General features: G+C 47.3%; 1 protein-coding gene across 1 annotated transcript; it reads right to left on the bottom strand.

Annotated features, from left to right (window-relative positions):
* Positions 1-8,299: 8,299 nt before the first annotated feature.
* On the bottom strand, positions 8,300-14,457 carry EDN2 (endothelin 2). The gene is made up of 5 exons (XM_074934300.1): positions 14,335-14,457; positions 13,293-13,437; positions 11,983-12,102; positions 10,635-10,739; positions 8,300-10,236 (listed from the first exon to the last, which is right to left on the bottom strand). The coding sequence occupies exons 1-4, from the start codon at positions 14,396-14,398 to the stop codon at positions 10,697-10,699; spliced, it is 372 nt and encodes a 123-aa protein (XP_074790401.1). The 5' UTR covers positions 14,399-14,457; the 3' UTR covers positions 8,300-10,236; positions 10,635-10,696.
* Between the last annotated feature and the right edge of the window lie 1,437 nt (positions 14,458-15,894).

Here is a 15,894-nt window from a genome sequence, read left to right on the forward strand (position 1 = left end):
ACAGAGCAGGGGAGAGGAGACAGGGCTCAGGACTCACAGCAGCTCTGAGGTCTGAACGAGCCTTCCAAGCCCTCTGGGCAGTGAGTGAGTTCCTTAAAGAGACAGCGCACAGCATCGCTCAGAAACTTCCCCAGCAGCCAGCACACACAATCTCTGTTTCTCTCTCTCTCTCCCTCTCTCTCTCTCTCTCTCTCTCACACACACACACACACACACACACTCTCTCTCTCTCTCTCCCTCTCCCCCCACCCACATACCCCATCTCCGCAGAGAAGGGGAGAGGGGACATGGCTCAGAAGCAGGAGAGCTTCAGTGAGTGCCTTAAAGAGACACTGCACAGTGTCGCTCAGAAACTTCCGCAGCAGCCAGCACACACACACACACACACACACACACACACACACACACAGTCTCTTTGACACACACACACACACTCACACACAGAGTCTCTGTGTCTCACACACACTGTCTCTGTCACACACACATACACACTGTGACAGGGCAAGGCCAAAAGGCTATAGTAAAGTAATGGGAGACAGATATTTTACCCACAGACTAAACAAATCCCTGTTACCAGGATAAGCAAATGGCAGCTGCTCCAGGTCAGTTAAGACACCTGGGGCCAATTAAGAATCTTTCCAGAAGGCAGGGAGGACAGCTAGGTTGATTGGGACACCTGAAGCCAATCAGGGACTGGCTGAAACTAGTTAAAAGCCTCCCAGTTAGTCAGGTGGGCGCACATGTCAGGAGCTGTAGGAGGAAGTCGTGCTGTTGGAGAGACTGAGCAGGACAAACCATATCAGGCACAAGGAAGGAGGCCTTGAGCTAAGGGTGAAGTGGATCTTGAGGAGGTGGGGGCTGCTGTGAGGAAGTGGCCCAGGGAATTGTATGTGTCCTGTTTCTAAAAAGTCAGCTACCACAGCTGATACCATTAGGGTCCCTGGGCTGGAGCCCAGAGTAGAGTGTGAGCCAGGGCTCCTCCCCCTTTTGCTCCGCCCCCGATTAATCACTGAGACTGGGAGACAACAGAGACTGTGCAGGTGAGGGTAGCTTCTCCTCACATCCCTTGCTGGCTTATGATGAAAATGGCTCAGTAGGCTGTGACCCTTGCCTCTAGAGAGAGAAGGGCTACATGGAGGGTCACAGTGAGCCTCTGAGGATAGTGAAATCCACCAGAAAACGCAGGACCCACGGAGACAAGGACAGAGCTTTGTCACAACACACACAGTCTGTGTCTCACACACACATACTGTCTCTGTCACAGACACACACACATACAGTCTCTGTGTCTCTCTCTCACACACACAGTCTTTCACACTCATCTTCCAACACATACTTGTATTGTTGTTATTATGTCTTGGTGCTTCCTGCAATGCACATATAGTCTCTGTAATTTTATTCTTTCAAAGTGTGTTATTTTAGTTTTTTGACTGGTCAATGCATTTCATAATTATTATTTCTTTCTTACACTTAAATTTAATTCTTTGAGTTGTGAGTTCTAAAAGGCCTAACCTGTCATGGCTGAAGTAATTATCCCCATGGTAACTTTTTAAAAATATATATTATATCTAGGGTTTTTGTTTCTACTGGTGGCGCACATCTGCACATTACCTCGGTGCACATAACAAAATTTATTCCACACATGGATGAAAAAAATTAGAGGGAACATTGGTCCAAAGATCAAAGATATCTGGTTAAAGGGATATTGTCAGGCAGCGTAGGCCCCAAATCTATTTTGTTTTAATTATTTTTCTTTTAATGTCAAAGGAAACCATTTGGGTTTGGATTTAACTATCCCCCTGTCTGGCCCTTGTGCAATCCAAACAGTGCCCTGATAGGAAAATGACAATAAACCAATATGAAACTGACTTATCTACTTTCATTCTTTAAAAGCAGAGACTTTCAAAATGAAAACAAACAGCTGAAGAGTAAATTAAATTTTCAGATTATAAATTCTTCAGTGTCTTCCTCTGTGTTGGGAAAGTACCCAGCACATAATAACTAATAAAATTTCAAAAAAATTATCTCTGATTTAACAATCTCAGGCTCCCATTTTGCATTGAGTTCCATGCAGTAGCATCCACCTACATGCAGCTCATTGCGGGATTGGAATCTAAGTTTTTATTAGTAATACCATACTAATAAGGATTATAGTTTTAAACAATATGGCTGTTAACCTGGCTGGGCCCTTTTGATTTTTCTTTTTCCAGTTTCCAGTGTCTTCTGTGCTTCCTATTGTCATCTGTGACACAAAGGCGAAGTACCTAAAAGTTGTTTTCATGACATATTCCATCTGCCAAGAGCCTGGTAATGGCAATCTCATGAATTTTGTAATCTGAGCAGAATGATTAGATGCTTATCTGAACTTAACCTCTGAACCTTCCATGGTTCCCTTGTCACTGCTGTAACTTAGAAAGAGCTGGCCAAATTACAGACATTGTACGGAGCCTCCATGTGAAGTCACGTCCAGGTCATCCTTTCAGTTCAGGTTAATGGTGTTGGTCGGTTTCTGAACATAAATCATCTCTCTCTTTTTTGAAAAGAGGTGTCCATTACAGTTCTTTCCCTATTCAAACTATCACTACCTCAGAGAGACAAAGTGGGTCAGGTAATACCTTTTATTCGCCTACTTCTGTTGGTGAAAAACACAAGCTCTTGAGCTTACACAGAGCTCTTCTTTAGGTGCTGTGTAAGCTTGAGAGCTTTTCTCTCTCACCAACAGAAGTTGGTTCAATAAAAGATATTACCTCACCTACTTTGTCTCACTTGCGGATACAACAACATTGTAAACACTTTCTGAAGCCTGTGCATTATTTCCCTCTAATGCGGGAGTAGCTGGAGGGTAACTTCAGCCAAGATGAGGAGAGGCTGGAAGCTACTCATTGGTAAAGCTACGATTTAGTCACTGGTATTTTTACCTGTGACTAAATCGTAGCTTTACCAATGAGTAAAAGTTTTTAGTAAAAGTTACGGACAGGTCACGGGCAATAACCAAAGTCACCCGACTTTTACTAAAATTACCACTAACCAAATCTTACTTGCTTGCAGGGGGGTGAGGGGGGGAGGGGCGGTGCTCCAGTGGATGATGCTGCTCCCGGGGATAGGGAGGCAGCCCATGGCCCTACCACCACCACTCTGGGTTGGGAGGCGGCCCAAGGCCCTGCTGCCACTCCTCTGGGCCCTAGGATCAGCCGTACCAGCTGCACCAGCCGCTGCAGCTGTGGAAGTCACGGAGATCCCGGAAATCTGTGACTTCCATGACCTCCATGAAAGATTCACAGCCTTACTCATTGGTAAGTGAGTATGAGCCTAAAGAAGAGATTCTAAAAAGAGTCTAAATTAGTGTTATTTTCATATTGTGCAGGTAGGAAGAAGGTATACATTGCATTAACTTATATTCCCTGTAGATTTGCCTCTGGATCTGATCTGTTACTCCCTCTGACTCTGACTTGCTGCAGGTATCTGATCAAGTCACTTAATATCTCTGGGCCAGATTTTTTTAAAGATATGGAGGTGCCTAACTCCCACTGAAACTAATGGGAGTTAGGTACCTATATACCTTTCAAAATATGGCCCTCTGTGCCTTAGCTTACCAGATCTGTAAAATGGGAATAATATTTAGCTACCTTAAACCAGGGAGACATCATTGGCTGAAAGTGCACATTGATACTTTTATTGCTTCCTCTCTCTTTGGGGTGCTCCCATTCTGGGTTTGTAGGGCTGTATGAGTAGCCATCTCAGCATAGACCGGAGCTCTTGAAAGCTTGCTTCAGTTACCCAGAAAGCTGTGCTCTCTGCTGCAAAGGAGTCATTACAGCCTTCCTAGTTCAGTTAATCATGTTAATTAATGCTTGACATTGTAGGATGAACAGCCACAAGAAGCCTATCAAATGAAGAAGACATTTACTGAAAGTAGCCTGTCGTGTTTTGTTATTTGATTTTTATTCATATTTATGAGTGATTTTTAACTGATGGAATCTTATACAAAATAAACAGGGCTGGGGCAAAAGATTTCAGTCGTGTCTAAATTACATATATTGCTGCTCCTCTTTCAGCCTGTGCAGGGGGATAGAAAGGCCTTTCACAGTATAACAGAGGCAGGGGACACTGAGATGCCGGGAGACTAGCCCCCAGTGTGTCAATCAGCTAAACATCAGATAACTTTGCACACCATGCATCCCACCATGGCACGTTCCATCTTCTTCTTTACAGCCAAGACTTGATTTCAGCTCTCCTGGGGGGTTTTCCATACGTGAAACAAATGAAATAGAACAAAATAATAAAATGTCAATAAGGAGAAAAGGCCAGCAGAGCAGATGTCTTCCTACCCCAGCTTCTTCCTTCAGTGTAAGTGATGAAGGCAGGCAAAGCTCTTGTTCCATGCATCACTTGTTTGGGTCAGGCAACAAAGTGCTGTTCTTATATTTTATTACATATGCTCCACAGGAGCACCCGCCACTACAGCAAACGTGGGAAAAGTCAACAAAACTTTTTTGAACCTCATGAAAGTTTTTAAAGAGCTGGCTGAGAAGATCACAGGACCACTAATGTTGATTTTCTTGGATTTTGAAGTCTGAAACACTGGGGAAGTACTGGAACACTGGAAGAAAGCTAATGTTTTCCCAAAATTTAAAAAGGGTAAACAGGATGACCTAGGTAATTATAGGCCTGTCAGACTGACTTCAATCCCAGGAAAGATAATGATACAGCTGATATGGGTCTCAATCAATAAACAATTAAAGGAGGGTAATATAATTAATGCCAATCAACATGGGTTTATGGAAAATAGATCCTGTCAAACTAACTCGAGATTTTTTTTTGATGCGATTCCAAGTTTAGTTGTTAAAGGTAATAATGTTGACGTAACATACATAGAATTCTGTAAGGAGTTTGACTTGGTACTATTTGCCATTTTGATTAAAAAAATTAGAACAATACATAATTAATATGACACACTTTAAATGGATTAAAAACTAGCTGATAGGTAAGCAGGGAATCATCACAGACTGAGTGTATTTCCAATATGGTCCTGCAGGGATAGGTTTTTGGCCCTACACTCTAAGATTTTTTATCAATGACTTGGAAGAAAACATAAAATCATCTGTGATAAAGTTTGCAGATGACGCAAAAGTTGGAGGAGTGGTAAAAATTAAGAGGACAGGTCACTGATACAGAGCGATCTTGATTGGTTGGTAAACTGGGTGCAAGCAAACAATATGCATTTTAATAAGTCTGAATGTAAATGTATACATCTGGAAACAAAGAATACAGGCCATACTTACAGAATGGGAGACTAGCCTGGGAAGTAGCGACTGAAAAGGATTTGAGGGCAGTGGCAGAAATCAGCTGAACATGAGCACCCAGTGCGATGCTCTGGCCAAAAGCACTTATGCAATCCTTGGATGCATAAACAAGGGAATCTTGAATATTAGAGAGGTTATTTTACCTCTGTATTTAGCACTGATGCAACTGCTATGAGAATACTCTGTCCAGTTTTGGTGTCCACAATCTTGAATGGTGATAAACCGGAAAGGGTTCAGAGAAGAGCCAAGAGAATGATTAAAGGATTAGAAAACCTGCCTTACAATGATAGACTCAAGGAGCTCAATCTATTTAGCCTAACAAAGAGAAGGTTAAATGGTGATTTGATCATAGGCTGTAAGTACCCACAAATATTTGGTAATGGGCTCTTTAGTCTAGATGACAAAGGTCTAACAAGATCCAATGGATGGAAGTTGAAGCTGGACAAATTCTGGAAATAAGATGAAAAATTTTAACAGTGGGGGAAAATAACTATTGGAACAATTTGCCAAGGGTTGAGGTGGATTCTCTATCACTGGCAATTTTATAGAGAGAGTAGATCTTTTTCTAAAAGCTATGTTTTAGTTCAAACAGGACTTATGTGGGGGAAGTCCAATAGCCTGTATTACACAGGAGGTCAGACTAGATAATCATAGTGGTCTCTTGAGGCCTTAGAATCTATGTATTTCTGATGCAGATTGAATGGCTTCTAAATAAAATTATCAGGTTTCATTCCCTGAGGGCTACAGTCTCCCCTCCTTACTCATGCTGAATAAGTTCCTCATTCCATAAATATCCCATTGAAGGGAATGTGGAATAAAGTTTTGTCCAACATGTATAAGGGCATCAGAATCTGCTCGAGTGCACAAGGTATTCAACTGCCTGCAGGCTAATCAGAAGTAAGTCTTATACAGAATCTCCCACTGGAAAAAAAATCAAGAGTCCCATGCCAGGCAGGAGAGTTCCTCGTGCATAGGAGGCATTAATCATGAGAAACAATTATTAGTCTAAAGATGGTATATAGGACAGGGACTCCAGCACTCTCCATCACTCACACTGAAGGAAGAAATGGGGTTAGGAAGACATCTGCTCTATTGGGATTTTCTCCTTATTGAAGTTTCATTATTTTGTTCTATTTCTTTTATGTATAGAACTTTTTAAAATATTCTTTGATCCTAGTCCTGCCCTAGTCTGTGTTTTGGCATGGAATAAATTTAAGTGGAAATAGTATTCATTTTTGACCCTACGTAACATACTATTAAGCTCTCAATTCCACAGGTGCTCTACATTAGGTCTTATTAGTACAAACTATGAACAAGGGGTCAGTTTCTAAGCCGGTGTAAGTTGGTGTAGCTCCATGAAAGTCAATGAAGCAATACTGTTTTCCACCAGAAGCCATATCCAGTGCCCTTTGAAGTCACTGGGAGATGTTCATGGTCATTAGCTCAGGCCCCAGCTGAGACACTGGCCTAAGGTTTGTAAGCATGGCCAAGGACATTGGATTGCCTCAGGTTTTGGATGCCCAGCTGGAGATATCAGAAGTGTTTAGTATCAGCCCCTCCTGCCAGAGGGCTCACTGATAAGCTTCCCCAGCTGTGTGTAGAGAGCTGTCATCATTCAAATCCCATTGAGGGATTTCTTTTCCGGTTGTAGATATTATGGCCAGAAGGGCCTGTTATAGCTCTGTCTGCCTCCTGCATCAAACTTCCCCCATATCCTCATGTGATCTAGAGCACATTTCTAGCTAGACTTCCAGGGGTGGAGATGCTCTCCCTTACCTTTATTAGCCGGGACACTTGGGCCGCTCTGAAAGGGGCAGGTTTCATTCCCATAGGGGATGGGGAAACAATCCTATTCTCAACCTGCCTAGGATCATACTTCTTCTATGAAGAAAGAAAGACAAATAAAGGCTGGGCCTAACAAAGACTGCTACAAAAGACATTCCGAGTGATGTGGAAATCATTCCAGAGGAACAAATGAAAGAAACCATGGAAACTTCAGCTTCCTCATTCAGTAACCCTGACATCAGCAACAGACACAGGCAGCTACAGCAAATGGGCTACCTTTTTCTCTTTGGAGGTTTTTGGGGAGAAGGTGGAATGAGTGATGGAGAATCCCACTTAGGCACAGGGCCCATCCTGGTGAAAAGTGGACAGGACAGGCCTGTCCACTTGCAAAAAGTGGGAGGGCCCTGGCCCCGGCACCATTGGCCTGGGGCCCCAGATACAGGGGAAAGAAAGATCAGCAGTAGAGCACGGGAAGAAGTAGGAGGAGACCTGGGGATGGAGTCTGGGCAGGGCAATGCAGGCTGTTGGGGGGGGGGGGGGGGAAGGGAGTGTCACCCTTCCCCTGCCTTTGATTCCTGCTGCCCATGCACTTTGGGTTGGTTTCCCACTCTAGTACACTCATTGGTGCTAGTTGGTATGTTTTATTATCTATAACCTGTCCTCTGCCTGCACAGAGTGTCAGATGGATGGGTTCATTTTTAAACAAATGAAAGCAAGTCTATCGGTGAGAGGAGGGAAAGTGTTAGTTATTTTGGTCTCACTAGCACCCCATCCATGTTCATCACTGTAACAGGAGATCAGAGTCTAGATCCTTGCTTTCAGAAATCCTGGCTATTGCACCCAGCACAGTGCAAGGCTTTGATGGCTGTGGCTGTTAGCATCTAGTCCACAGCTACATTCCCAACACACACCGGCCAGAGGAGGGCCAATTATATTGGAACCATCCCAGGCTTTTAAGGTCACTGCTAAATGGGGCCACCTTGAACTGAAACCTGTCTCCCCCTGAAAACTCACCCCCTAATTCCTGCCCATCTCTACAGTCTCATTCGTGTCTCTGTTCCAAGACCTTGGGAAACAACTAATTCAGCTGCGTTCTGACCACACCCACCACCCCACCCACACTTAGCACGCAGGGAGAAATCAGAAATGTCATCTTTTACCATCATTTATTACAAATTAAAGTTCACATATTTGCAAAATTAATTACTGTCTAAAAATAGGTTAAAATAAATATACTGAAATGTTGGGATACTGCACACGGCGGGTGCATGCTATAAATTATTCCATTCCAGGAGGGGACAGGACACAGAGCAATTTAAACCAGTAGTTTGATTTAAAACAACACAATTTAGAACATTAAACAGTGTGCAAAGTTTCCCTTTCAAACAGGAATTTATCAAATCCTTTCAGGATGATTTAAACCTTCAGAAGGCAAAAAAACATACAAACGCCATGCTTTTCTCTCCAGCTCCAGACACCAGAGGATTTTTGTCTCGACTGTTCTACATACTGATACGTGGATTAGCTGGTCTCATTGTTCTCTTTCTCAAAAGAGAACTGAGGAAGTGTTTTGCACACCCAATGGGACTAGACTACAATACGGGTATGGTTCAGTCCACCAGCACCCTTTTTAAGTGAAAAAGTGAGGTCACAGCCAGAATTGAGATTTCAGCAAAGATTTCAGGAGCGTTGGTGTATCTGCACTAACTAGATGAATATTTTGCAGCCAGGCTCTGTAATAGAAGTTGTATGCTGGGAAATCGAAGAGCATTTGTGATACAAGCCCAGCCTCTCCCCCTCTTGACGTTTCATCAGTCTGGCAAGAGGATCTTCCAGAGCATGGATGCAGTGTTCTTCAGTGGAACTCCTCCCGGAGGGCCAGTGGAATTATAATGCTCCAGGACTGTATGTGACCATGATCCTGGGTTTTGCCTAAGCCCATCCCTCTTGCCTAAGCCTTTCCCCATGAGCCACACAGAGCATGTCATAATTTGTCCCTTTCAGTCTGTCACTAAGTGAAGCAGCAAGCAATTGCACCTTCCCCCACTACCTCTCTTCACTGCCCCCAGCTTCTCCTTCAGTGGAGTGCTCTGTGCATATCAGCAAGCTGGGAGGGCTAAGTTAAGAATAACCTAGATACAATGTTCTACCCTGCTAATTACATGTCTAAGGACATAGACAACATTCACACCACTGCACTTGTTGGGACTAGTAGTTTGGCTCTGAATTTCCCCCTCCCCATGTAACAAATGTGACCTGCAACACTCCCAGCAGCAACAGAGGAGACAATAAAAGAAATGCAGCTCTACCTGAGTTTCCCCACCCACTTGCTGTGGAGCCAGGTGTGCAGAGCTTGGATTTAACACAAGTTCAGATTTAAACAGGCTATTCTCGGTCTACACTTGAGCCACTCATGGAGAAGGGACACCAAGCAAATGGCTTAGCAGGAGAAAGCCAGAGCCTGGTTAGCTATACCATGGTACAATGGTATTTGTTATGTGGGAATCCCAATTTAACATGCATCAGATTGTCTTTGACAGGGCAGTAAAGAGGAAAAAGTGCTAAGACGACAAGCCCCACGAGGCAGCAGCTCGTCAGTCCATGAGTCTGTGATGGCCACCCAAACCATGGATGAAAGCAGCGGAGCTGGAACCCTGTTCAAACATGTAGACCAGGCCTCCAATACAGGATTTTTGGGGTGCTGCCAAGTTCAGAATTGAACATGGCTTTTTCTAGGCCTAAGTGCATGGATTGCAGAGACATGCTGACCACGGGCAGAATCCAGTGTGGAATCTAGCTGGTATCTGACTGATAAAACCCCATCCTGATCCAACAGGCCTGATCCCACCTTCACAGTGTGTCCATGGCCACATAAGAGGAGATGCTGTTTTCCCTTACAGCAGTCTCTGGAGCGCTGAGCTGCCTCCTCTGCTTTGTCCACCTCTCCTGCTTTTCCATCATGGTCTTTCCTTCTGCTCTTTCAGGCACCCATGGCAAGAGCCAGTGGCATCCACAGGACTCCAAATTAATCCTGTTTCCTGGAATGTTACCTGCTCTGCATCTTTTTCTTCCAGGCAAGGCTGCTTGAACTTTCCTCTGAAAGTGGTGCTGCCATCTGGGAAGCTGGGAGTTAGAGACAGCAATGTCCCTGTAAACAAAAGGGACCAAACACTCAGCATTTCATCTGTTACCCTCCTAACATCCAGGGACAGCCAGTGTCCTTTGATATTTACATGCTGTCTGCTAAGTGGTTTTGCATGGCAGAAGATGGGAAAGTCCTGAGACTCATGACCTGCACAATACTAGTCCTGCACTGGTGAGTGGAAGGTGGGCAAAGGGGTTTCCTTCACCCCTCTAGTCTCCTATTCTAGGTTTAGTGTCAGAAGTTTTCAGCGTCCCCTGACTGGAAAAATTGAAATTTGAGTAAAAGCTACAGTCTTGGAATCACAATCCTGTGGGATTTCACATGCTTATAGGGCAATTACTTTTGGGGAGCAGGGTGGCAAGTCCTTATGTATTTAGATCCAGTTTAAATGGAATTCTTACCGTCAGGCTCTCAGAAGATCAGTTTGTGGATGCTTCACATCACTGCTGTGGAGGCTCTTTACCTATACGCTACGGCTCGGTGGGAGCTTAAGGTTCCCAAGATACCTGAAAGTCAAGACAGCACAAGCATGTTAGCCCCTCGCTTTCAGCAGGGAGAAAACACATGGAGTGGAAGGAGCACAGCTCTAATATTACACACATCGCTCTATAAGAGGGTTGAAAGCTTTATTTTGAAAGGGCTAATCCCCTGCCATTTCTGGCAGCAGCTTATAGTGTCACTGTTAGACTCCCTTTCCTTTCAGAACCCACTCAGTTCCCTGGAACTATTTATAGCCAGTTTTATTTCTCGGCAAATTTGTTAGATAGAAAATTAAAGACAGTGGCCCTTTCTAGTACTTTGCAATTTGAACGCATTATACTACTTCTATGTAGATAGAATATCAGGGTTGGAAGGGACCTCAGGAGGTCATCTAGTCCAACCCCCTGCTCAAAGCAGGACCAATCCCCAATTTTTTGCCCTGGATCCCTAAATGGCCCCCTCAAGGATTGAACTCACAACCCTGGGTTTAGCAGGCCAATGCTCAAACCACTGAGGTATCCCTCCCCCCTATGTTGTCCCACTTCAGACTACAGTGACTGCCTATAGTACAGTACACGCTTCCTGCGGCAGGCTCTATGCTTCTGAACGCATGTGTGTTCGCATAGCAGAAGATTTTGTTATCTCCAAGCCAGCTCCATTCCAGGGCAGAATGGGCTGAGGGGAGAGTGAATATTTATATCTGGATTTACCCCAAGAGAAGCGAGCAGAAAAAACAAGCAGCTTTTATCGTCTGGATATGGCTCTGAGAGGTAAGAAAAGCAGGTGCCCCTTCAACGGACGACTTTCATTCTCCTCCCCTGCAACACGCCAGAAGGAAGCTACTGTCCCTAGGAGGGGAAGTCTCTGGATAACCCTCCCGTGTGCTTCACGCTGATTCTCCCACCCCCTCCCATGTGATCGACATCACCCAACCCCTACGCAAGCCAGCACTTCCTCACGCACGCTGCCACCACAGCGACAGAGGGAACATTGTTTTCTACCGAGCAGTAAGGGGACTATTGTATGAACAGAAACGTGCTCATGACCCTTTGCCAGGGCTTCTCTGGGAGGGTGTAAAAGCCACTAGACAAGTTCCAGATGAAGCCAGAGAACAGTGCAGCCGCTGGGGAGTCTAAGGAATTAGTCCATCTCTTCACTCGGAGCCTGGAATCTCAACCACTCCTTTGCAAAGCACCCCTTGACTGGCAGTTGGATAGAAGGGGGGTATCAGCCCTTTCCCAACCCGTCCCAGGGACCTGCTGGACTCACCAAGGCTTTGCCTGGCAGAAGGTAGCACAGATGCTGTCCTTGGAGTGCGAGCACTCACATCTGTTCAGTGATCTCTTCCGGCGACTTGGTGGGCTTCCCAAGCCATAGGGAGCAGTTTGTCTGTTAAAACAAAAGAAATCAAATAAGCAATTACTCTTTATTAGCAAAGAGATTTACAGTGCAGGCTTGGGAGGCAGCCAAGCTACAATAATAATAAAAAGGACATCTGTAGACACAAGGCGAAGAGACCAAGGATACTTCTCAAGCCTATAAAATTCAGCTCTTGCCTCCCACCCACCACTTTTCTTCCCACCACCCTCACAGGTAGCCTGGACCAGCGTCAGCCAGCAAGTACTGGACTGCAAGTGGAGTTTTATCCTTCTTGAAGCTGCTCAGAAACACAGGGACACATTCCCATGCAACAGTGATTGTTCAGCATGCAGACGAAATTTAAATGCAGAGGCAGTTCAGCTTCCTTCCATGCGTTGGTCCGAGTTTCCAGTGCCCAGTTTGCCAAGCAGCAAGAGGCTCAGGCAGGGGGCCCTCCTCCCCGCAAAGACATGGAACAGTTGTGTCTGCACAGGACGTGTTACAAGTTAAAATGCCTTAGGGCTATAACACGTTCTTCTGATCACAGCATACTTGTATAGCCGTTGGTGTGTACGTTCCCTTTCCAGCTTGGATCACAATCCGCCCTCATCACCTCCAAAGTCCTCCCAGAGTTTGGGAATGGCAGAGACTGCAGCTATTTTCAGAGCAAGTTGTTACTAATGAGTGCACATTACCAGGCGTAATTAGAGCCACACCTGAGTGAGACCGTCTGTTGGCACTGGACATAAAGGTGACAGCCATGGGTCTGAAAAGCACCCCGCTTTCCCGCCACAGGTTCTTAATGCCAAGCCCCTGCAGCTCCACTACAATTACCGGCACCTTACGAGGAGCGTTTGGAGTTTGTGGCAAGTTGGAATTGCTACATTTTAATTTTTGTATGGTGGCAATTTGAAGGTTTTTTAGTATAAATACCATGGGGAAAAAAACAGTCACAAGGGGATCGGCTTCCTGAGCTTTCACCCCATCTGTTTGGTGACAACATGAAGCAAGCAGCTGTAATCCCTAGAGGAAACAGGAGTTGTCCTTTTCTGGTGTTACTGTTTGCACTGTCATCAGCAACAGGTGACACAAACTAGTACTCACTCTAGCCCCAACTCACCACCCAACAGCCATCAGCCAGAGAAATCCCTGCTTTGAGATCAGTCTTTTACTTATAAATTATCAGCAACATTCTCCGAAATAGCTGTCCACATGCTCACCCTGGGGTGTTGACCCAGATAATATCCAGGTGACAGAAGTAAATGCACTCCTTGTCCTGCCAGCTGTTGCAGGAACATCTCTTTGTCCTGGAGTGCCTGCTGCTGGTTGCAGCTAGGTGGGACTCGAAGGGAGGACGGCCCATACCTGCAGCAGAGGGAAGAAAAACGGATCCGTCGTGCTGTAGGTTTAAGAGCTCTGGAATGCGCAGTACTATGTAAACGCTGCAATTACACCTCTATCAGGGATTAAGTTGATTTCAGTTTCCAGGGCAGTTTTACAGTAGGTGCAGCCTTGCTGATTAGGCAGGACTAGATCATAAAAGCACTTGCATAACTAAGGAGGGGAGTTTGCTAGAAAACCTGGAGCAATGAGGGACTGTAAAGGTAAAGTGGCACTGCTATGGCAGCTTTTGCGGGCAATCCCAGGCAGTCAACTCACTGGCAAATTGCACAGGTTATTTATCTGTCCACAAACAAAACCACAGAGAGGCAGCTATCTCCCTGCACATGCCTGCAACACATGGTTGTGGGCCGTGTGTTTATTTATTTATTTCGGTCTTGGCTTCTTATCAAGCTATGACTGCAATCTGCATGTGCGAGCTCTCCGTGCCAAGCGCGAAAGCAGGCACGATGCAGTGTCACTAGTGCACACAAGCAAACACGTTTCGATGCAAGGGAGGGAGCGGTGCAGCGTGCAGGCTGACCTCCTCAGAAAGCGGGTCTGGGGTGGACAATTGCACGGGGGCGTTAGCAAGAGGCTCCCCCATCTCACAGGGTACCCTAACGCCTAGCTCCCTAGAGGAGCAGAAAAAGCAGCTGGAAGGGACACGAGTCTCTACACAGGCAGCGAGGGGGATCGGCCCTGGTGACGTGAAACTTGGCGCTGCTCTGGAAAGCGGCTGGCAGGCTCCGAGTCCGAGCCAGGAGGGCTCAGCCCAGCACGCCGGCCCGGAGGGGCACGGTTCCTCGGCAGGGGCACCTTCCAAAGCCCAGCCGTGAACTCCCCCTTTAACACACAAAGCCGAGCCGCAAAGAGTCTCACCTTCTCCCAGCAGGATGCAAAGGGTGATGGCAAGAGAAACGAAGCCTGCGGGCCGGCTTGCCATGGCGGCGGCTGGTTACTCCCGGGCCAGGAGCGGACGCTGCCTTTCCCCAGCACGGCCCCGGAGCCGCGCCGGGCAGGTGCTTTATAGCGCCGCCGGCCGCCGAGTCACGCCCCGGACCCGCCCCCCAGCATGGGACGGGGGCAGAAGAAAACAAAACCAGAAACCGGGCGACGAGCCAGCTGCGGCAGCCCCCCCGCCCCACCGCGCCTGCCAGGGGACCCGGCGCCCGGCCCGGCCCGCGGGAGCTGGGGAGCCCGGGGGTCCCCCCGCGCCGCGGCCCGATTCCGGCTGGGTCAGCCGGGGGTCCTGCTCGGCCACCAAGCGCAGGGGCGGGTCAGCCGGACTCGGGGACCCCGGGACAGCAGACCGCACGTGGGGCTCCCTCCCCCCGCAGCTCCGTGCAGCTGCCCGGCCTCTGCCTCCTCCCAGGGCTCCGCGGCTTTGCTCCCAGGGCTGCCCTGAGCTGGTGGGGTGCACCCGGGGCCGGTACCCGGGGGGCAGGTTTCACACCAGTGCTGGCGAGAGCAGAGACCGGCCTGGGGAGGCGGGCGGCGAAGGGACCTGTTGAGTCGGGTGTTTAGGGAGCTGATTTGCATTCTTAATGAACTCCAGCCTGCGCACGGATTTGGTTGTGAAATCCCCAAACTGTATGTGCGGGGAGGCCGCGGGGAGCCAGCCGGCCCGAGACTGGGGAGGCGCGAGACCTTTGGGGTCTGAAATAAGCAGCGCCCCACCTAAAGAGACATGACAAATGATCGTGCAAACCACAGACAAATAAATGTGGGAGGAGGGTGGGAATAAATTCCCTGGCTGTTGTGAACTGTTCAGAGCCTGGAGACACAATCCGGAGCTGGAGCTGGTTTTCCCTTCACCCCTGTTGGGTGTATCCGGGGCAGCCTCCCCCCAGGTCTGGACAAGGCCCTTGCTCTGGAACAGGCTGGCTTGAATAGTTTTTTGCATCTGTCATGACTTCGCCTTTAAATCTTTTGAATTGAGGCAAAGGCCTTTATGGTGGAGCCTCATTGTTTCATGATGCTGTAATGGAAGGGGAAGGAAGGAGGCAGCTTGCCGTGTGGCCAGCAGGTGGAGCAATCAGGAAAGAGGCCCAGAACTGAGCAAAACACGTGGGTGGCCGCCCAGTTAACTGGCAGCCCCTGGCCCTCACTTGGAGTGTGGGAAGGGCAGCCTTTCCCTTGCTTTGCTAAAGCACAGCCTCCTCGAGCCTCTGAGCCCCCGAGCCACGTTCATGGCACAGAGACCGGGCGCTATGACCACGCCCGGTTTGCCCCCAGAAAAGTGAGGCTCAGAAGTCGCACGAGGAGTTTGTGGCGGAGCTAGGACTAGAAACCATCTGTCCTCCATCACAACTAAGCCAGCCCGCATTCCAGTTCTGCTGCAAAAGCTCAAAGCCCCTGGCACCGGAACCAGAGGCAAATCTCCTGTGTGAGCACTATTGGGGCTAGGACACTGCTGAGCTGTTCTGACTCTGTCCAGAA

The sequence above is a fragment of the Natator depressus genome, chromosome 19, assembly GCF_965152275.1.
Source record: "Natator depressus isolate rNatDep1 chromosome 19, rNatDep2.hap1, whole genome shotgun sequence".
Lineage (NCBI taxonomy): Eukaryota > Metazoa > Chordata > Testudines > Cheloniidae > Natator > Natator depressus.